The sequence below is a fragment of the Spinacia oleracea genome, chromosome 5 (genome assembly GCF_020520425.1).
Source record: "Spinacia oleracea cultivar Varoflay chromosome 5, BTI_SOV_V1, whole genome shotgun sequence".
In the NCBI taxonomy this organism is placed as follows: domain Eukaryota; kingdom Viridiplantae; phylum Streptophyta; class Magnoliopsida; order Caryophyllales; family Amaranthaceae; genus Spinacia; species Spinacia oleracea.
The window spans coordinates 39596127-39619890 of NC_079491.1; the positions used below are offsets into that span (position 1 = coordinate 39596127).

At 36.1% G+C, this 23764-nt stretch overlaps 2 protein-coding genes and 1 non-coding gene across 6 annotated transcripts; 1 reads left to right on the forward strand and 2 right to left on the reverse strand.

Moving 5' to 3' along the window:
* Positions 1 to 6368: 6368 nt before the first annotated feature.
* LOC110796474 (splicing factor U2af small subunit B-like) lies at positions 6369 to 10858 on the reverse strand. Of its 4 annotated transcripts, none has more exons than XR_002535595.2 (7): positions 10475 to 10858; positions 9692 to 9778; positions 9517 to 9598; positions 8986 to 9112; positions 8432 to 8895; positions 8275 to 8309; positions 6369 to 6670 (listed from the first exon to the last, which is right to left on the reverse strand). XR_002535595.2 is itself a non-coding variant. In XM_056827980.1 (6 exons), exons 1-5 carry the CDS (start codon positions 10709 to 10711, stop codon positions 8472 to 8474), a joined length of 957 nt encoding a protein of 318 aa, XP_056683958.1. In that variant the 5' UTR covers positions 10712 to 10794; the 3' UTR covers positions 6369 to 6740; positions 8432 to 8471. The 4 variants fall into 4 exon arrangements, 2 of the variants coding, with proteins under 2 accessions (XP_056683958.1, XP_021857229.1); XR_002535596.2 differs by having other exon boundaries at positions 8246 to 8309; XM_056827980.1 differs by lacking the exon at positions 8275 to 8309 and having other exon boundaries at positions 6369 to 6740; positions 10475 to 10794.
* A 15-nt stretch (positions 10859 to 10873) lies between these two features.
* Positions 10874 to 10956, forward strand: TRNAL-UAA (transfer RNA leucine (anticodon UAA)). Its single transcript has one exon. It is a non-coding gene; the product is annotated as a tRNA-Leu (tRNA).
* Positions 10957 to 17046: 6090 nt separating this feature from the next.
* LOC110796480 (uncharacterized) lies at positions 17047 to 17649 on the reverse strand. The gene has a single exon (XM_022001542.2). The coding sequence runs from the start codon at positions 17647 to 17649 to the stop codon at positions 17047 to 17049; it is 603 nt and encodes a 200-aa protein (XP_021857234.2).
* Positions 17650 to 23764: the final 6115 nt, after the last annotated feature.

The following is a 23764-nucleotide window of genomic DNA, read 5'->3' on the forward strand; positions in this document are numbered from 1 at the left end:
CTAAATTTTTTGACTTATATATAATATTATACATGTTTCAAAAAAACGTAGAAAAATCTTAATATTCTAATTTGTTTCCTTCTTTATGTCGACTACCTTATTTATATATTTTTATAGTAAAAATATTGCATTGATAGTAAAAATATTATGATGACTCATAGCCTACGTGGCGCCTGTATGTACAGATTAAATTCTGACACATAAAATTGCGACAACATTGCGACCTTTATCATCATCTGATGGTTTGAATTGAGTCTGGTAGGAGGGAGACTTGGCAATTGGCATAATAATACTGAGATATGTATGGTGAATTATTGGTGATGGGTGGAGTGATTATATAGCTAGGGATAAAATTATACAAATTATGGCAAAGAGGGTGGTATAGAACTTAAGGAGTAAGAATGGACGTTCTCTAAAATAAGTTATTATCAGTGATATATAAAAATAAGTGCCAATAAACATAATTAACGACAATCTCGAAAAAACATTATAAGTACTTTCAAAATGTAATTTTATCATATTCGTGTCAAATTATGTATTTCATGGTGATATGCAAATTTTGGTGTCGAGGTTATAATTTTTTTGCCTCACCCAATACTATGACTTATAGTCCATTTTTATTTTTTCGATCTTCTTAATTTTACCAAAAAAGTATTATTTTATTCTGAATTGGAAGGATAAATTAAAAGGTAAACATGAAATAGATAATTAATTGAAATTTAAATTGTGGTTAAGATGGGCGGTGGGACGGGTAAGGCGGAAATTTAGTGGTTATTTGAGTTCCATTTTTTCAGATCGGAGTATAAATATCTAAGTGGGTGGTGAGTCGGTAACAATTTTGTATTTATACACGCACATGGATAAAGGGCGAGATGAGATTACATATTTTTACTTTACTTTCACAATTTATTAACATTTTAGTTTACTTAAAAGGAATATCAAATTGTAGATTTAAAAGACACAATGTTGAACATAAAAAAATACTTATTAATTCATCTTGATAATTTATCAGGCGTTTGACAAGAAAATATGGCTCAAAGTTATCTTAAGAGCTCAAAGAATGCGAAATTGTAATACATTTTGGACTGAGATAATAAGAACACGAAATGGAGTCGATCAAGAGTAATTCTTGGATAAATTGCAAGTTTCTTAGATTTTATTAGATAACCATCCTAACATATAAAATTAAGGCGATTATGTTGATTTTTATTCTCTTCATGGGTAGCTTAACATCCTATTCAATATAAAGGGGTAAAATTGAAGAAAGCAAACGACATAAAATACTGTCTAGAACCATGTTTGATGTAATAGACATTGTACTTAAATGTAAGGTATGCGTGTTTCAAAATTCAATAACCTGTAAAATAATTTATAATATACTTCGACTTACATGAAAATGTTAAATTGAAAACAGTAATAATAAAAGTAAGGAAATTGTAATACATTTTGGACTGAGATAATAAGAACACGAAATGGAGTCGATCAAGAGTAATTCTTGGATAAATTGCAAGTTTCTTAGATTTTATTAGATAACCATCCTAACATATAAAATTAAGGTGATTATGTTGATTTGTATTCTCTTCATGGGTAGCTTAACATCCTATTCAATATAAAGGGGTAAAATTGAAGAAAGCAAACGACATAAAATACTGTCTAGAACCATGTTTGATGTAATAGACATTGTACTTAAATGTAAGGTATGCGTGTTTCAAAATTCAATAACCTGTAAAATAATTTATAATATACTTCGACTTACATGAAAATCTTAAATTGAAAACAGTAATAATAAAAGTAAGGACATTTTCTCCTCAAAAAAAAAGAAGGATATTTTAGGTGGACGGACTGGACGCAATTTTTCTCAAGAGTTAACTTATACGGAGTAACAAATAAATCCTTTAGATAGTTTGTTTTCCGTAACCAACAATATATAATCTATAGCAGATAAATGATTAATTTATTAACGTACCGTGTCTACTACTTCTAATTAAATTAAATTAAATTTTTATTTTTTAAAATTTAGTACAAGTACTTCGTATTTAATTAGTAAACCGTGCATCGCACGGGGTGCTATACTAGTTTTTTTCACTGAAGCTAAACTTTTATTCATCTACGTTCAAAATTTATTTATTTAAGTTCAACTTTTATTCATTTTCGATCAACGATTAAGGTCTTTTTAATAGATTTTTTGGTGTTTTTAATCTCCATTTCTCATTTTATTTAGTCTTTTTTATTATTCGGTTTTATGAGCAAAGACCTCGAATTTGTGTGTTTATTTCGTTGCTCATCGCTACACAACTTAAACTTCAACAAACCCAATTAAACTACACCACACTCCACCCTCATCTCTCCAAAATGCACAACAAACCTTCTGGATTTCCTCTACCAGTCACAGCCTTCCACCACCATCAACTCACAAAGTTAACCTCCGCTCTCCTCTTCCCCCTGCTAAACTGTCTTCCGCCGCCCGCCGCCCTCCTCTCCCCCCTCGACTTAACCCTTCCCACCGCCCTCTTCTCTCCCCCTCTCAGACGCAACTTCCCGCCACCTTCCTCTCTCCCCTCCCCAGACGCAACTCTTCTCGCTGCCCACCACCATCATCAATCACGCAACTCTCTCCTTCTCAGTCACCAACTAGATCTCACGATCTACTCTTCCTCGTTGCGCACCCACCCCGACGTCGCCTAATACCACTGTCACCTCAGGCAATCACTCCCTCTCAGCCTCCTTCATCACTCTTCCTTCTCGATTGGAATTGAATAAACTTCAATTTTTTGTTGGCAATTATTGTTCAATTAATTTTCTATTAATCTTGAATCCAATAACAATAGGTTCAGTTAATCTTTAAGAGAAATAAAGGATAATTTTTGATAATTTCCCAGAATCTTGTTGTAAGAACTTTTGAAAATTTTCCATAATTTAATTCAATTAAAAGATGATAATTTTTTTTTTCAGAATTTAATTATTTTTTTGAGCAAAATGATTAAAAGAACGGTTTTTTCATGAAATGCCCCTGAGGTTTGCAATAATGCACCAAATACCCCTGCGCGTTTCAAAATTCATAGAATACCCCTATTTTTTCCAACTGTTCATAAAATACACTTGGACTTAACGTCCGTTATTCCTCCGTTAGTAGGAATTTACGTTTTTACCCTTATGTGGCTTAAATCCCATTCATCTGCATACTTTCTCTCTCCCACTCAACTCACCCAAACTTTCTCTCTTCTCCCACTGAACCAACACCACTCCTCACCCCGTCACCATCTTAGCCCCCGCTACCGTCGCCAACCTCGGCCAGGATTTGACTTTCTCTGTTGCACCGTCGATGGCATCGGTGACCCGGTCAACTCTTTATCTCCTCCATTGGCGTTGTCGACGAGTGAGATTTCATCAAGGTGAGAGGCGTTGATTAAGAGGAGGAGAAGACAGCGGGAGGAGTTGATCCCGGAGCGGAGGAGAGAGAATTAGAAAAAATCGGGTTGGCGGCGGAAGAGGAGCTTCCACCATCGTTGGGTGGAGATGACGGAGGAGGGACAACACCAGAAACGTTTGTTGTTGGCGTGGTCATGGTGGGTGAATTCGGCGGCGATTTCGGTGGGAGAAATTAGGATTTTGAGAGCGATTTGATCTTGTTCGATCTTCTTGTGGTTGTTGTTGGTGGAGGGGGAGGTGATTGATAGATTGAGCTTGGGTTTCTTGGGGGTATGGGCGCCATTTTCAGGGGAGGGGAGAGAATCGGAAGCCATGGGAGGTGGGAGGTGGGAGGAGAGAGAAATTTGCTTGAAAGCCACTCAATTTTTGTGAAGTGTACTGTGTGATGATGGAGTAACTACATTTGGGTTGAAAGGTATTGAAATAATGGGAAGAATTGATAGTTATCTAAATTCTAAAACAACAAATTAAGTATCAAGTATGGAACTATCAAGTTTTGAACATTAGAGATCTAAGACTGTGAAGTACGAGATCTGAAGGCAAGGGTTTAGGTGAATATTCAGAATTAGCGGGGGTTCCACAAATGGACTGGGAAAGCGTGAAAACAATAATACAGGGCAGGCATTGTTGACTTTGTTTCTAACCCAATTATGCTACAAGAACCTTATTTTTATGGCACACTGCATCTCAAGTTCCTGAACATCATTATATCATGTCTCTGAACAGCACTCTGAAGATCAGTCATCAGTTAAAGCTCTATTATAAAGCTGGTGACATAAACACGATTCAGCTGCAAAGAGATTATCAGATGAAGGTTAAAGGCGGAATATTTGAAGTTATTACTTTGGTTTGCTGTTGGAATTGGGACTGCAAAACTAATTTGCGTTCTACTGGTGTAGTTCTTTCTTAAGGGTGGAAATGGCTCAAGCAAGGTAACCAAGAATGTGATGCATTGTAGTACAAGAGTGATTGTAAATGTTCATTGCAAGGGTATTATTATCGGCTTACTTTGAATTTTCAAGAGCTTTTATAGACTTTCAAATGTATATGGCAATGGCAATATAATCAGAGTTTTTGTAAAGCTACTCTGCAAATTAATCGGCTTTTTATGGAATATAATTCCTATTTATTGCTGGAAATTTGTTACAAACTGCACTACTTCATTGCTAGGAAAATTAGAAATTCAACCTAGCCGTTGGATTCAAATTCTGCAGTTTTAAAGGAATTTTGGGTATTTGATGCAAAGAACTTTATAAATAGGTGTATATTATGCAATAACTTTATATGTAGGTGCATTTTATGAATTATAAACATGACTTAACGGAGTACTAACGGAAAGTCATAATAGGGGTATTTGGTTAACAGTTTGGAAAAAATAGGGGTATTCTATGAATTTTGAAACGCGCAGGGGTATTTGGTGCATTATTGCAAACCTCAGGGGCATTTCATGAAAAAACCGTTAAAAGAATTAACCATTGAGAAAGAAATTTGATTTTAATTTTTAGTAGAAAGTTTTTTAAAACAAATTTCTAAAATAATAAATTTGATGTTTTAAGTAAATCAATAAAAAGGATAAAAGAAAAGGGTTTTGGATCCTCTAGAGTTCTAAAATAACTCTACAAGGTAGAGTTTGAACATATCAACCATTGATTGAAAAATCAATGGTTATATGTTATCTTTCCAAAATTCCCCCTATTTTTTCTAATCAATATGAGCCATTGATTTTAAAATGTATGGTTTAGATACAACTCTACCTTGTAGAATTTTATTAAAACTCTAGAGGATCCGGACTTAAGAAAAGATATTCAAAGCCAAAAAAAAAAAAAGTTGGAGGGCTAGGATTAAATGTAAGGTGGTCACTTTTAGAAGGACCACCTTAGAATTCTCATGTTCCGGTTAGGGGTGTGTAAATGCGGGTTCGGTTACCCGTTAGTAATTTATTTCGGTTACCCGTTAGTTTCGGGTTGCAAGAATGCCGACCCTGAACCGTATCCACAACTACCGTTACCCGCTTTTTTGGATATCGGGTTTTTTTCGGTCGGTTCGGCCAAGAAATAGTTCACATTAATTTGTAAATATTTCTTATGGCTACTGTGATCATTTAGTTGAAAGGGAAAAACCACCAAATTTAAAAAAAAAAAAAAAAAAACATCAGAAGAACAAAAGAAAACATCACCGAACAGAGTACCAACTGCATCAAAATATCCAAAATTAAACATCATTAATATTCAACATAAAGCATATTGCATTATTATCCAAATAATCCAACATGAATACATAACCATGGCGCATGATCCAACATCAAATATAACATTAATTTTTCCCAACAACAACATTAACTACAAGAACAAACCAAGCCATTAGTATACCAACGAACAACATACATACGAGAAACGATCTTCCCAAACAGAATTGATGAACTGGGAGGTCGGCGGAGCCGCAGAGGCTAGTGTGGTTGGGCGCTTAGAGTTACTTTCTCTCTCTTTACGTTTTGAGGAAAAAATGAAATGTAAAAACACTTAATTCTATTGTTGAATTGGGCAATTTCGGTCGGTTCGGTTACCTATTTTAGGGTCGGTTACCCGCATATTCGGTTCGGGTTTTATTTAAATGCAAAAAAGCCGACCCTAACCCTATAATTTCGGTTCCGTTACCCGCTTTTTTAGTTCGGGTTTTTCGATTTCGATTTTTCGGATTTTTTGCACAGCCCTAGTTCTGTGCACTGCTCACACACCTGCACCATCTGCACGATGCATACAGGTGCCAACAGTCTTTCTCCAACGTTTTGGTTAGGGATCTGACACAAAAGTTGCTGATATCCCTGCTTCTTCGAGTTTATTTAGGTTCTGTTTTCTGTCCCAGTGCGCATTAGCACATTGCTCACACACCCCATCTACACCTTGCATACAGGTGCCAGTCGTAGCATTGAATTGAGCAACTCAAAACCCAAAACATTTCTAGGTACTTCATAAATTTCAAGTAACCATTTCAAATAGTCTACACTTGAAAGTTGCAACATCGTCTTCACAAACATGCGTTCAACAGTCTTACAATCTAACACTAAACAATAACAAAGAAACTGTTTAAACACGCCAATTGAGAAAATTTAAACAGACTGGTCTCCGAGAAACACCCCTTGAGCTGAATTCAGGCTTCTCATTACAGCGTTAATTCTTCAATCATTCCACCACTTCAACTTTGAAAAGATTCTGCAAACGAACCGACTCTGATAACAGCCAACCTGTATAGAAATATCACAATAAGCTGCTATAAAAGACGAGGTCTCTTCCCTCTTGCAGGAAAACCTGGACCTGCACACCTTGACAAACTACGTAAGATTTACCGAAAAAATAAACATACTAGAATAGTTCCCACCAAAGCATGAAGCCAAACTGATATCCGGTCGGAGGGGGGTGGGGGGGGGGGCATATTTCGTTCTCCATATTGCTCATGACTTATGAGCCAATATATCATGTTCTGGGAAATAACAAGATTAAAGCAATTGCAACTAAATGCTGCAGCATAACTTTAAAAGGTGCAATATGATAAGTTAGGCTAAAACCTCTAACCAGCTGGCAACATTTATCCAGCAGTCTCTGAAAACTATATAAACAGGGTATATGTAAAGAGAAATGAATTACTCAATTGTACTCGATGAAATGCACATATTCTATTGCGCCTAGAAGTTTTTAACTCCCAATTCCCAAAATTTATCATAAGAAAAAAAAGCCAAGCCAAGGCATTCAACACGGTAATGATGACATCTGAAACATAAATCTATGGCACTACCCAACACCCTTAATCCTTCCACAGACAATTCTTCATGCCAAGTTAGCCTAATGCATGTATAAACTCCACAAACAGCATTAACTACAAATGATAACCACTCTCAAAGCCAATCAATAGTCGTGTTCTTATAAAATATAAAGATTTGAGGCTCTATCTGACACTAATTCATGAAGCAGAGACTGAAAGTGAACCCCAGAACCACATAAGCAATACTTATCAGTTACACGTCAAGGACTTTGCAGCATCTAACTCCCTTCTAAGACGGACCAAATAGAAATCACCATGAATTGATTGCATTCCCCAAGTAGTAAATAATTAGTGATGTACGAAGTATAATTTACTGACTATGATACTCCGGTGATTTAAAGTGGATGCCATACAACTACTTAATTATACCTCTGGACAATTATATCAGAACAGATTTTGTATATTATCAATTAGCAAAATTAGTTGTTTTTGGAAAGCTGTTGCAGTGACTGCTTTAATTAGTGAAATGAATTCGAAAGAAAAAATAAATTCTTTCTTCCTTGTGTACTTAACTTTTACTTATAACCTTTTACTTCATCACATACTGCTATTGGATTACATTCTCTTTTAAACTAGTTAGTAATCAATTTACTCTTAACCAATAAATAAGGTAAAAATATTAAATTCAGTAGGAAAATTAAAAACATATATGTCGAATACAATTTTCTTAACTACTGTGTATGTTCATTAGCAAAATTTTCATATTTTTTTGTTGTCCATTGTGTTCAATTTCATATATTTTAGTATGTTAAAGTAACTTAAAATATACGCACACACTCAACAGCAGCAAGCCCGGCACAAGCACGACCTATCACATGGTCACCCCCAGCCCGTCCAAGCATCAACCACTGCCAACTTATCATATTTAAATGAAGACATTGGGCTTGGAAGGGAAAGATGTTACCATGCATAAATTGAAAAGAAAATTTAAAAATGAACAGTTAAAGATCGGACCGCAGATCTTGCTTTAATTTTTCTTTTAATGACATCTTTTCAATACCATTTTAAAAGTTGGAAAAAAGATTTTACTTTCATTATCATTAAGCAATGAACCTGTACTCCACCTGCACAGTGGAAAATGGGTGGTAAGCTATAATCTTCTATGGGGCTGTTTAAAAAGGGTAGAATAAGCTCTCTTATCCTAAGACATACATTTTTCATTCAAAATGGGGTAGATATTGCATACCAAAAGTAGTGAATATTGCCTGCTATTCCACTTCATCCAGTTACTGCTGAGGGTTGTCATAGTAATCATCCCCATTGTCCACACCATTTGCATGGTTGTCATTGGCATCACGACTTACATCATCATTATTGACAGTATCAGGCTGGTCTCTTTCCCTGTTCCACTGCTCAATCTTTGCTCTTCTTTCCTCACTATTCTCCCTGTCCCTCACTGGACTCCTATCCCTCCTGCCAACAGGGCTTCGTCCTCTATGCCCAGGGCTACGGCTCCTAGGCCTTCTACCCTTGTCATTGTAGCGCTGATTTCTATCATCATCTCTCGATTCTCTTCTACCACCATAGCCACGGCCTCCATGGGGACCACCTTGGGGACGGTCTCCATGACCCCGATGTCGTTGCGGACTATGACTTCTACTACGGCTTCGCCTCCTCCGGTACCTTCCAAACAACTGTCGTCTGAGCTCCCTGAAATTTATGTAAACAACCAAAACAAGTATGTTACTATGAACTAGCCATCCAACCAGATAAATAGGGGGATAATAAAAAGATTAATACCTGCTAATTTTTTTCAAATGCATAAAGTTACAGTAGCCTCCACGGTTGCACACATTCTCTTCATACTGCCTGCACGTTGCCTCTCTGAAGTCCGTTACAGGAGAGAAGTCAACAATAATTGGACGGCCTACAACATTACATACACTATGGCATCAGAGGTTTAAAAGTAAAATACGAGAGCTGACTAATAATAAGAGCAGTGTAGAAACAAAGACAATTTGTGTTACTATCCAAGAAGAATTAGACAAAAACTTCTGGAGGGGCTAATCACAATATCATCATAATATAAGAGATAAATATCGCTACTTTCTTCGCACTGACTATATATACCACTGTGCTTTACCGAATCATGGTCATTCATTAAGCATTGTGAAACGTAAAACAATATGAATGGAATAGCAAACATATTAAGTAGGAACTTGAAACGAAAAAAGGCAAGAGGGGGATGGATATATAATTACAACTATAAACAAAAACCATTACAACACAAACATGATGCACGGGTTTCTTCCAGATGTTAAGATCACAAACCAGCATAAAATCTTCCACTCAAGTTTCGAACTGCCTCGGCAGCATGTTCTTCCTCCCGAAACTGCACATAAACATTCCCCACCTGCTCTCCCAAAAAAAAGAGAACAAGTAAGAGATTGAATATGATGATTTAGACTTTTAAACCAAATCAAGGATATAGTAATTGAAAAAATACCATGTGATCAGCTAAATTGTCACAAATGTTGAGACTCTCAATCTCCCCATACTTGTTTAGCTCCTCAAATAAATCTTCATAAAAATCCTGCATTTATTTTTCAAGCATCAAGCTAACAGTCTATCTGTCACCAGTCATCAGAAAAAAAAGCACCTAGCTGATTATACACTTCAAAGTCAATACAAGAACAAATTTTGCACAAGGACTTCAACATCAAACGAAAGTTGCAAAAAGTTGTCATACATGAAAAAGCATAAACATGGTTCATATGATGTACTCCACAATAAAAAAAACAATAATCCTACTAAAATGAACACGAGAATGTAACGATAACATCCATAAAATGAAGTTCCAAGACTTCCAACCCACAACGCCCCAAATTGAATCCCAGGAGAAGTCTCTAATGGAACACATTAACTTAAAAGTGTAACCATCAGATAACATGACATCACAATTAGCATTCTTAGTACCTAAACATAAACTTCGGTAATTCTTTAAACAAAATAAAATTTAATTGCGGTTCAAACAACAAAATTTGAAACCCTCAAACTTGAAAATCAAATTGAATGAAACCCTAACACACCAAATATCAGCCACAAACGAATCTCCAAAAGATTGAAAACCTAAAACAACAAATTATAAACCAAAACCCTAAATTAATAATACAAATTGAACCCAAATATACCAGAACATCAACCAAGAACAAATCTCCAAAAAAATTGAAAACCCTAAACATCAAATTGTGAACCAAAACCTAAAATTAGAATTAAATACAAAAATAACCTCAAAATGTTGTTGAATTTTTGTAGGATCGAGAGGCTGGCCCTGAGGATCAACACCAGGAGTAATCATATCAGGACGCTGATACATGTTAGCGAGCAGCAACGTAGGGCTAATACTTGGCTTCGTATGAAGCCTTGAGCAACGATCTCCATGCCTGCAAGCTCCGATCTTGAAGTAGAATGGGCAGTTCACTCTATCCTTCTCAGTCCCGAATATCGATGCAAGATGTTCCGCCATTGTTGCGTTGCCCTTACTTTCTCTCTCCTCTGAAGTTTTCGGTAAGGGTTTGGGTCTGACGACGATTTTTGGGTTTATGTTATACGGAGTAGGGGTTGTTGTCAGAGTTAAACGCATTAAAATTATAATAAGTAATGTTAATTTCATTCTCTCAACACTTCAGCAAGTTTGCCCGAGTGGTTAAGGGGGAAGACTTAAGATCTTCTGTACATAAGTACGCGTGGGTTCGAACCCCACAGCTTGCATAATTGGTTTTTCTATTTTTGGACATTTATCTCTTGCGCGAAGATAACTTTTACCCATATTTTCGTAACTTTAATCTAGTTTTGATTAATTTTTATATTAGTAAAAAAAAGTTGATTAAATGATTAATTTTATACATTATTAGTGGTTTTGAAGAAATATATTTTTACTGAAATGAAAAAATTTATCACTAAAAAATAGATAACTTTTATATATATAAGCTTAACTTTTAAACATTTTGTGTTAACTTTTACTCCGGTGTACGATATTTATTGTATACCCTTTGTAAATAAGAATTTGTGGTTTCACAAATTCTTATTTACAATGGGTGTACAATAAATATTGTACACCAGAGTAAAAGTTAACTCAAAACGCTTAAAAGTTAAGCTTATATATGTAAAATTTATCTATTTTTTAGTGATAAATTTTTTCATTTTAGTAAAACTTATTTCTTCAAAATCACTAATAATATATAACATTAATCATTTAACCCATTAAAATGTTTATCTATCAACTTTTTTTTTACTAATATAAAAGTTAATCAAAATTAGGTTAAAGTTATAAAAAAAAAGGGTTAAAGTTATCTTGGTGTACAATAAATTTATTGTACACCTTGTGCGCGCAAGACCTTTTGTTAATGTTTTATTTCAATTATCTAATCCACACTTATCCCACTTTTTTTCATTCTTTAATCAATCAACTCACCTTGATTAAACTACGTGTCGCACTACAAGAAAATTTACATATAGAGGCAACTCCTTGGGGCAATAAATTTTTTATGCCTCTAAAAGTGTTTTTTAGAATTAGTTAATGATGGTAGCCTCTAAAATATATCTTTAACATCGGTGAATTTTAGGTTGCCCCTAAAAGTACGTTTTAGCATTAATAAAATAATGGTTGCCTCTAAAACCTTTTTTTAACAGCGATATAATTTAAGTTGCCTCTAAAAAAATACTTTTTGGCATTAATGAAATAATGGTTGCCTCTGAACTCGTTTTTAGCATCAATAAAATTTACGTTGCCCCTAAAAAAAGACTTTTTAGAATTAATGAAATAATAGTTGCCTATAAAATCTTTTTTAGCATCAGTGAAATTTAAGTTGCCCCTAAAAAGTATTTTTTAGCATTAATGAAATAATGTTTGCCTCTAAAACTTTTTTTTAGCATTAGTGAAACTCAAGTCGCCCTAAAAGGTAGGAGTACTTTTTAGCATTCCTCTGATTTTTTATTCTTTTTTAGCATCAATGAAATTTAAGTTGCACCTACAAAGTATTTTTTAGTATTAATGAAATAATGGTTGCCTCTAAAACTTTTTTTAGCATCAATGAAACTCAAGTGGCCCCCAAAAAGGTACTTTTTAGCATTAATGAAATAATAGTTGCCTCTAAAACTTTTTTTTAACATCAGTGAAACTTAAGTTGCTCCTAAAAAGTACTTTTTAGCATTAATGAAATAATAGTTTCCTCTAAAACTTTTTTAGCATCACTGAAATTTAAGTCTAAAAATTTACTTTTAGCATTAATGAAATAATGGTTACCCCTAAAACTTTTTTTTTAGCATTAGTGAAATTTAGATTGCCCCTAAATGTTCTTTTTTCATTAGTGACATTTAGAAAGCCTTTAAAAGTATTTTCAAACATTAATGAAATTTAGATTGCCCCTTAAAGGTTTTCCTATACAGTGTTGGTTATATCTATTTAAATCAAACAATGACATTGTTTTGGTCCCTTGCATTTTAGCCTTGCAACAAGTAATAGAACTTAATATACGTCGTTAAATTATACAAGGGTAAGTATAAATACAAATTGAGTCGTGGCCCATTATACTCAAACCATTACAACCATCGACCATATAAAAGAGAGTCGAGAATATCATTTTTTGTTATCAAATCTAGCCTTTTTCTATTTTCCTAATTGCTTGTAGCTATAATCCTAGTTACATTCATCTTTATATTGAACTATCTAAATAAAAAACAAGAACCTCAACAATAACTCAATGAGAAAATAATACTAAAGGAGTACAATAATGAGTTAAAGAACAAAGTATTCTTTTCTAGTAGACTTGAATAGGGCATAGAAGCCAAACTAATACGAGTACAATACACATTATGAATAACTCTAAAAATAGATATTAATACAAGTTCCTCCACAATAAGATACAAATAGTAAAATGGTAAAGCTACATTTGTATGTTGAAGCTGATGCAGCTAAAAATAGTGTTGGAAAATGCTCTTGCAGTGGAAGAAACCAGTATCTCCAGGCTTGGTAAGGAGAAGGAAGAAGCTGAATCACTACTACAAAAGCCTAGGTTTCTGGACTCAAGGTGCTCGACGCTTGGGTATGAGCGTTGGGGGAAAAATTAATTTCCGCTATTTCACGACGCCTTTTATCGTCCACAACACTCTCGACCACTTTAGGCGTCGAAAGTACACGTAAAACCCACGTGATAGCTGGCTAATTAGCTACATGTTAGCCCCAACTTCAGTTATTTGGAAAATAAAAACCGCCTCGTTGAATAGCCCTCAGCCCCTCACCGCCTCTCAACTCTTACTAAAAGAATCTCAGATCTACCCTGCTCTCATTGGAATGTTAAGCTCTCCTTCACGTATCTCCTTCATTTGTGTTCTCTTGGGATTGTATTTCTCTTTCTCACCTTTTCATTGTTTTTTTTTTTTTGGCAAATAAAGTTGATTATATTACCAAAGTAAGGATAACACCTAGTCACAAAAAACAACACTAAGTTCCCAACAACCTGGGAACACAGCAACTAAACACAAAGCCAACAGGCACAAGCTAAACTCTACAAGCCACACAAAACAGAATTCTACTTACAACTGACTCTATAGGATCATAGTGATCCTTAAACACACTAGAATTCCTCTGAATCCACACAGCATAGACTGTCTCAATGAAGGCAATACTACACAGTTTGGCTCTTTCTTTGGTGCTCCTGCTCTGTACAGCTGCCCATCTAACTTCATCATCCCTGGTCTGAATTGTTCTCTGCATCCCCATTTGAGTAAGAACTCTACTCCAAATCTCCTTTGAATATTGACACTCAAAGAACAAATGTGTCAGTTTCTCTTCATGTACCAGACAAAATTCACATTCACCACTAATGTCTATGTCCCAACTGATCAATCTGTCTTTGGTAGGAAGCCTGTTTTGTAAAGCCAACCAAGTAATGAAGGTCCCTTTAGGACTAGCCTTGCTGTTACAAGTGATTCTTTTCCAATGCACATGACTGGCTCCACTCTGAAGATGCTTATACATTTTACTGATTTTGAAATTGTCATTATGGACAAATTGAGTCACTCCTCCTGCTCTATACTGCCAGATCTTCCTTAATGACCAAGTTAGCCCAGATGGGATGGGCATGGTCCAAAAATCCATCTGCTTCACATAGTAAGTGTGGATCCATTTCACCCACAGTCTGTCTTGTTTCATAGATAAAGCCCAACAGTGTTTGAGAACAGCAGCTTTATTCCATATTGTTAAGTCCTTTAGATTCCACCCACCATAACTCTTGGGAAGGCACAAGTGATCCCAAGAAATTGGGGCCTTTTTTGAGCCAATATCTGACCCTGTCCACAAAAAGCACCTGCAAATGCTTTGGATTGTCTTCATAACTTTCTTGGGCATTACAAAAATTTGACACCAGTAGAGCTGCATTCCAAACAGAACTGACTTGACCAGCTGTAATCTGCCTGCATAGGACAAGAATCTTGCAGACCAACTCTTAATTCTAGCAGTTGTTCTCTCTATAAGAGGTTTACAATCAGAGAAGCTCAACTTCCTAGTTGTCAAGGGTACCCCTAAATATTTAAAGGGGAAAACACCTTTCTGAATGCCAATTGTGGTAGCAATCTGGCTAGAAACAACATCAGAAACACCAGCTGTATAGACTTCACTCTTATGGAGATTAGCACTGAGACCAGAAGCCTTTGAAAACTTGGTAAAAGCTCCAAATAGAGTAGTGATAGAAGGCAAATCTGCCCTGGAAAACATGAGAAGGTCATCAGCAAACATCATGTGGGTAATCTTCAATTTCTTACATCTTGGATGATAGTTAAACTCCTTTTGTGAACTCATGGCAGCCAAACATCTTGACAAATACTCCATACCCAGTGCAAAGAGATAGGGTGACATTGGATCCCCTTGCCTCAGTCCCTTTTTTGCAGGAATAGGAAGGGTAGGAAATCCATTGACAAGAATAGAGTAGGAGACAGTTCCCAAACATTCCATAACCCACCTAATAAACATGTCAGGGAATCCTAATTCATGCATCATTGACTTCAGGAAGGGCCATTCCAAAGAGTTATAAGCCTTCTTGAGATCAACTTTTATCATACACCTAGGGGAGATGTATTTCCTTGAATAACATTTCACCAGCTCAGAAGCCAGTAGGATATTATCAGCAATATTCCTACCAGGAATAAAGCCAGCCTGAGAATCATTCACCACTTCACCAATTATTGACTGCATTCTGTGAGTTAAGATTTTTGAAATCAACTTGTAAACAATGGAGCAACATGCTATAGGCCTGAAGTCTTTAATACTGGTAGCATTGTGAATTTTTGGGATTAGAGTAACAGCAGTGTTGTTTGTTTGTTTCAGAAGTTTCCCTGTGGAGAAGAAATCCTGAACAGCCACATAAATGTCATCTTTAATGATGCTCCAAGCTTCTTTGAAAAAGAAACTGTTAAACCCATCTAAACCAGGAGCTTTATTGTTGTCAATCCCTTTCAGTGCCATATCAATCTCAACAGTTGAAACAGGAAGAACTAAAGATTGAGCTGAAGCTGCAGAAAGTTGTTTACCTTGTCTCACAACTGTAACATCAATACCCTCCAAAGTGTCTGCAGCAGAACCAAGAAGACCATGATAGAAAGCTTTGATCTCATCTTTAATCTCTGCAGCAGTGGTAAGCTTCCTCCCATTAGCATCATAAATAACATTAATACTGTTCCTGGCATATCTCTCCTTTACTGCTGTGAAGAAGAACTTTGTATTTGAATCACCAGTTTTCAACCACTGGATTCGTGATTTCTGTTTGAGAGCTCCTTCATGAATACTCAGAAACTTTTTAAGCTTACCAGTGCACTCTTTTTCAGTCAGTTGAAGGTCAATATCACTAGGGGAAGCAGCTAACTGAGATTGAGTGTCATCCAGCTCCCTCCTAATACCATCAATTCTCTCCTCCAGCCTAGCAAATTCTTTCCTATGCAAAGTTTTCAGACCCTGCTTGATGACTTTCAATTTGTGCCACACTTGAAACATAGCAGTTCCATTTACAACAGATCCCCACCCTTCTTGCACAATCTGATGGAACTTAGGGTGCTCAGCCATGTAATTGAAGAACTTAAATGGTCTACTTCCCCTCTGTCTCACCACTTTACAATCCAGCAGAAGAGGGGAGTGGTCTGATAAGCCTGGGTTCAGATAGTCCACACATACATCTGGATAACTAGTATGCCAGTTTCCACACCCAAAGGCCCAATCAATTCTGGAATGTATTCTCAAATCACCTTGCCCTTTATTGCTCCAGGAGAAGAAATTTCCACAACTCTTGAGCTCTATCAGCCCTGTTGCATCAATACAAGCATCAAAATCTCTTGTTTCTGTATCAGAAACTTGGCTACCATGGATTCTATCACCTGCATGCAGCACTGAATTGAAGTCACCCATGACAAACCAAGGGTATATCACCCTTGATCCAATTTGAGTCAAGGTGGTCCAAAGTGGTCTCCTATGATCAATTGTATGCAAGCCATACACAGCAGTGAACTGAGCAGTAAAATTCCCATCCTTTGCAGCTAAATCACCATGAATAACTTGGTCAGTTTTTAAGCCCATAGTAAAGGTAACCTCACTATGCCTCCACCCAATCCAGATTCTACCCTTAGGAGAATAGGAATAGTTCATTTCACACTTCCAGCAACTACCTAGCTTATTCTGAATCTTGCTAGCTTTATTTTCCCTCACTCTAGTTTCTAACAGAGCAATAACACTGATCTTATTGGTTTCCAGCAATCTCCTAACCTCCACCACTTTATTAGGATCATTCAGACCCCTAACATTCCAAGTGCAAACAATCATGGTGGATACCTATCTCCTTCCTCAACCTCTGCATCCTCACCCTCATCCTCTATAGAAAATCCCTCCACTACATCAACCACTTTTGGAACCTGAGCCAATCCCAAAGGGTGATCATAGTGTTTAGACTCTCTCCTTCTCCTGGATACTACTCTCCATCCATCATCTTGAACCTCACCCACTTGTGCCTGGTTCAAAGGGGTAGTAGCAATCAAACTTGGATTGATTTCTTCAGAAACAGCAGGTTCAGGTACAGAAACAGCAGCATTCACCACCTTCTTTGGTTTCCAGACCTTAGTCACCTTTTTCTGCAATGGTTGAACATGAGTAGCAGGTTGATATCTTGTTTGACCCTTTTTAACTGAACAATCATGCCCAATTATTTGACATTCCTTACAAAAAGGTGGGAGCCATTCATACTCCACTTTCTGATTGAAAGTTCTACCACAAGAGTCCTGTATTTGAACAACCTTGGTGACACTTTTAGTAACATCAACTTCAATTAAGAGCCTAGCAAAAGAAATCCTCAATTGCTTAGAGGTACACTCATCAGCAAATAAAGGAACCCCAACAAGGCTCCCAATCCTACTGAGAGAATCCATGCCCCAACAACACAGAGGTAAGTTAGGGAACTTCACCCACACAGGAATTACCCTGAGAATTTCCTCTTGGAAATTAAAATCTTATGACCATGGCTTAGTGATCATAGGCCTACCAAAGAAAGTGTGAGGTCCAGCAACCAGTACCTCATCTCTATCCCTTTTTGAGCAGAATTTAACCACAAAATAGCCCTCATCATGTAGAAACACATTAGGTTTACCAACATGACCCCATTCCTTATCAATATACCTAATTACTGCCCCAATTGAGGGTTTATCACCAACAACATACATGATCAAAGCACAATCCCAAATAGCAGCCATTTTACTCATATCAACCTTGTCAAGCATAGCAACAGGAGTACCTTCCAAAATTTTGGGAGCAATAAAGGAGAGGGAGTTACCTTTGCCAGTGAGTTGGGATCCTCGAAATAAGTTCACCCAAGGTGATTTTGGGTCAACCCTGGTATGCTGCTGTTCTAATGGAGGTCTAGTGCCGTCTTCTCCAAGTTCTCCAGAGGTACCACCATGCTCTGTTTCAGAGGATTCAAGATCCCCTTTGCTTGCGAGGTTTTCCGTACCATTTGTCAAACCCAGTACAACATTAACGTTTCTCACCATTTCCTTCACCCTTTCCAGAGCAGAGCCACCCAATCTCCCACCCCCTGTCCTTCTTCCATACCTCCCACAATCTCGGAGTGAACACCCCTGGTTTCCGATTGGCACGAAGGAGAGTAGTTGATGGCAACATGGTACGCCGCAATAGCTTCCCGAGTGTGTGGTGAAGGTGGTCCAGCAGAAGGATGCGACGGGAATGGCGTCCTGATTACCGGCGGTAGTCGGACTTCATCTCCATTGCTGGGTATGGTGTTTCTCAACTGATGATGGTTCATTGGGCGCAAAGAGGCAGTATGAAGAAGCGCAGAGGCCTCCTCATTGATCTCACGAACTTCTTGTTTCTGATTCTTCTTCTTCCTCGCCATTTTCAATGGTGGGTGTACGATAGCAGAGTACCTTATCGTGCGCTACACCATGGAAAGAGAGAGAAAGCGTTCGAAGCGAAAAAAAATTCCTCTAATTGTTCCACCCCTTTTCATTGTTTTTCTATGACATGTAAACCTTGTTCTTCATATCAATGGGTTTAAGGTCTTGTGAAAGGTAACTTAATTTTTTTGTTTATTATTCTTTTTGCAATTTTCGTTCTGTTTTTCGAAATCTGAATTTATATGGTTTTTAGGTATTTCTTTGCAGTTGAATCATATTGTTTGATTTTTGTTCTTTTCATATAATTAGTTTAGATATGATTAATACCGAGTTCACTTTAAATTGGGTTTAGATTTGTCTATGTGGATTAGAAATTTGCGAATATATCCCTAATTCGTGCTAATTTAGGGTTTTTAGGTATTTCTTTGCAGTTGAATCATATTGTTTGATTTCTGTTCTTTTCATATAATTAGTTCAGATCTGAGTAATACCGAGTTCACTTTAAATTGGGTTTAGATTTGTCTATGTTGATTAGAAATTTGCGATTCTATCTCTAATTCGTGCTAATTTTTGTTTGTTTTTGAGTGCTGTTGAAATATTTGTTCTTTTCAGCTTGATATTCTGTCCTAACTGAAAGCTATAGTGTTTTGGATTTAAGGGACCTGATAAGCTTAAGATGGTTAACAGAATAGGATGTACTAAATATGCATAATTCTAGCTATAATTGAGTTGATTGCCTCTGGATCCATTGCATCTATGTCGTTTGTCTGCTGTTGTAGCTTTAAATGACTACAAGTACAAGAATCATTTTTCTTTCTAGCCTTGTACAAGCCAAATTTAGCCCATATCTATTGTAAGGCTAGTTTGTATTTGTTTCTTGATCAAAGTTTTTGAGTTTAATAAAAAGCACTAGCAAGAACCTAAGAATGGACAATTCGTGATGTAAGATCAGGTAGAAAATTTGATGTTTGATTCATGTTTTTATATATATTATACATGTTCTTGATCAGTTTCTGAAAAGTAGTATTATGAGTTACTATTGATATGTTATCAGTGTAATTTACTGTTGTGCAATATTGGTGATGTTATTATCTATTAGAACATTACAGACCCTTGGCTATATTTTATTGTTATTTATCTTTTAAGACGAAACTGAATTTATTTGATGTTGCTTTGCACTGTTCCAAGGCACTGACTTTTTTCTGGCGTCACAATTTTTATCGTCGTGATGAGTCACTAGAACTGAATAAGGCAAATATCCAAATAGAAGTCAAAATATTAATCAATAACCATATGCATATGGTTGACTGTAGTCAAGCAATTAGGAATGTTAGCTCTGGATTCATTCACGTCCTCTCTCTTTGCTTATTGAATAACAACTTTTACTATCCTTCAATCCTTGGTAATATAAGAAATAGTTATTCTAGTGCTTAGCTGCTCCTAAATTCTCCTAGCTTCAATGTCTACATGTAATGTACTAAACTTTTGTCTAATTGAAGAGAAAGGGACTTTTTAAGCTCGCAGAGTGAAGGTAAGTGGGTTAATAAACGATGCTAGTATTTCCGCACAAGCTTTCATGTTGGCAGATAAACTAAGTGTTTGCTTAAAATTAGGTTGTACAAATTTTTAAATAAGAATTTTTGTTTAATGATACTGAAGTAAGGAGGCATATGAAAGAGTTTTTATCAGTTTTGGAACACAACAAATTGATTTTTCCCAGTCTTTTATAACCTCGTGCTAGTAGCTTTACTTGGAAATTTATTCATGTAGTTTCCAGATCGAAATTCTCTAACTTTATTTCTAATCTCTGTCTTTTCATTACCTAGTTGTAAAACAACTTCATAGAGACTCTGGACCACTGGTTCTTGAATACGGTGATGCAAATCCTGGAATTTAGGCTCATTTAAATGTTTCCTAAATGTTAGTATAAGAGCTAAACATTAAGAGGCACATGGAACTAGAATAAATAGAGCTAAGATAAGAGTAAACTACAAATGTTGTGGTGAATCTTCGTATGTCATGTTCAGTAATTTGTCCTGTTTTAGTGAAGTTCTCTTTCATATGCTAATACATACTCTCTTGTTCTTCCTAGTGTGTTTTTACTATTTCAGATACATCAGTCCTGTTCACAGAAGTGCTCTTTCATATAGATACTTCATTCCACACATCCATTTGCAATGTTGCCCACCTGCGAATGCACGGTTATAACATATCTCTATAATTATCTGACATCCCAGAGAATTTGATTCTAGTTATCTTTTTTCTGTTCTTGCATCTTAGACTATAATATTTGTTACTGCTCGATTATTTGTAAGTTGGGTGAGCTATAAGTTTTTTCCTTGCCTAGGAAACATACGGTACACTATTAGATGTTTTTGCAATTAGAGCTTAGCTAATTATAACATAACAAACCAAAAATTTTGTAACTAAACCGACCAAAAAGGGAAGTATAGCTATAGATTTGGTGTAATCAGGTCTAGAGAGTGCCAAATGGGTTCTGTTTGTAAATTTTCTGAGTGTTTCTAAGTTTGAGAATTTGACCGCAGCTCTCTTGGGTTAGTTGACTGGATCTACTTTTTATAAGAAGTATTATTTGTTAGGTGAATTCATTGGTATTGAATTTTATACCAAGAATATGCTTAGCTTGGTTTGCAAATGAGTTTTCTAATTTTAGAGTTTCATTTGAGTTTCAAATTTCGTGCATATATCCGAATGTTGTTTGAAAATTATACATCAAAAGCTTTTTTACAGTTCCTTTCTTTTATTATCTGCAAATTTAATTGAAAATGAGCTTGTTTCCTTCTGACTTTTACCTAGCAGCTCTATGTTTATCTTTTATGTGGCAAGATAAGTATTGGGCAATCAGAATTAAGGACTTGAAGTAGGCCTTATGCGGCTAGAAAATATTCTTTTTCACTAGGCTTCGTGATATACTCCGTATCATTTTCGTGTAAATGCCTTGCATTGTTACTCAGATGCTTATATATCGTGTTTTAAATTGGTTTTGTAGCATACTGCATTGGATTTTTCCTTGCAAGTAGGTTCTTGAAGACGCCGCCTGAGATTGACTAGAAACATAAAACAACTTTTAGGTAGTTAAAGAAACTTGTGTTTCTTCTGAAGTAAAACCATCTCAATCTTTGATGGTTTTGTTTATCGGGCAACAACTGTGGACTACTCTGCTAAACCACCTGAGACTAGGATGCCTTTTCGTGCCTTTCTTGATGCTAGCCTTATAAGGACACCTATCGCAACTGAGTTTTTGGTGCTCTCAAGGTATATTCTGCTTTTATGTGTTAAGTTGGAATGTGTTGTCTTAGTGGTTAGATGTTTGGAACACCTGTAATGTAAGTTTAAGTAGTGCCTGACCAGTATCCATTAAATATCATGTTTATTATGCCTATTTAGTCTTTACTATTAGGCCCACTGTGTTCATGTCTTGAAAATTACACTAGTCATGGCTTGTAAGGCAGGGTGGTGTGTTACAGAGCAGAATTGTAACATTCTTTCAACCGAAGCTATGATTCTACATGGGGTTAGTGTATGATTTTATAAAATTTGTAATTAATGTGTTTTGATTTGGTTAATTTAACATGTTAAGAGTTCTTCTTGGCTATTTAAAAATAAAAAAAAGGGATTAAAAATCATATGATATTTAGTTCTTCCTAGCTATTGAATGTCTTAAATCAAATCACAAACAAACATTATAACATGCTTGATGCTATGTTGATTCTAAAGATGGATCAAAAAAAAGACTTGAATGTGTTTGAAGATCTTTTATAAATGTACATGAAAAGAAAGTAAATCGATGGGTATGTGTAATTTGTTAATGGGGATTAATTAGTCTTTAGAACTTTTTGGTTTTCTCATTTCTATGTAAACCCACTGGTAAGGGAAAAAGTTGATATCTAGCACTCCGTTCTAACTTTTAGGAGAGGAAAATAATTTCAGTGTGAAGACATCAATCTTGATGTTATCTTGATTCTTGGCCTTTATGACATGCTTGATGTTATTCTTTGTGACGTGTTTGAATTGTTGTTGGAGTCTACCTCACATTGCTGCTCATTTAATCTGATATTCTGCTTTCTGTTTGAACCCAAGGGTATGTATTAGGAATTTAGAATGTATATTAAGCCACTAAAAGTGCTTTTCTAATTCTTTTGGTCTCTTTATCTCGAAGATTGAATTTTTATAGTCTTTTAATGCTTATTTTGGTGTATAGAGCACCTTATTATATACTGGAAAAGAAATTTGGAGTAATGGAAAGAAGGCTCGAAAAATGTGATATTGAACAATAAGCATGCATCTGACTGATTAGAGTTCAAAAGGTTTTTTTTTTTTTTTTTTTGACAACGAATTACAAAGAAGACTACAGGCCTTTTCTAGCTTTAATTTCTAGGTTATGGGCTTTAATAACAGCTATTCTAGATACTTTAATAATTTTACAAAAGTTCAAGCCCATGGTGGCTTTTTTTATATCTTTCACAATGCCTCTGTAATCCTTGTTTCCTTGCTGCTCATCTTGGAAGGCTTTGACCAAGTTCAGTGAATCTGTATGTATGGTCAAGTTGTCAATACCTGAGGGCATGTTTTCCACGGCTTTCAGAACAGCGTATGCTTCTGTTTGGTCTGGGTTCAATGCAAAAATTCTAGTGCCATGCTCTGCTATAATGTTCCTTTGTTGTGTGTATACCCATCCCACCGCAGCTATCCACGAGGTGCAGTCTCTAGTATTGCTCTTCTTCCATGCTCCATCTACCAGCAAGGTTGTATCTTCTCCATCATTCTTCTCTCCCCTGGTCCATGAGTCAGCTTCCCTTGAGATTGAAGCCGCAGTCATCGGCTCCACTATTGTATTAATGTCTCTCCTTGGTAAGCTTGCAGCCCATCTGTTTCTCCAGCTTTTGACACACGACAAAACAGCTAGGGGGTCTGCCCCTTGGCCTCTAAAAATACATTCGTTTCTATGCAACCATATGCTCCACATAGTGCACACGAATTCGGTCAGTCTACATTGATCGTTCCGATCTTCTTTGATAAAGTAAGTGATAAAGTTCCTTACCCATTCTAACAGATTGGTGGATTCAATACCTTGGACATTTATGCCAAGGTTTCCCTATATATTGATTATTGT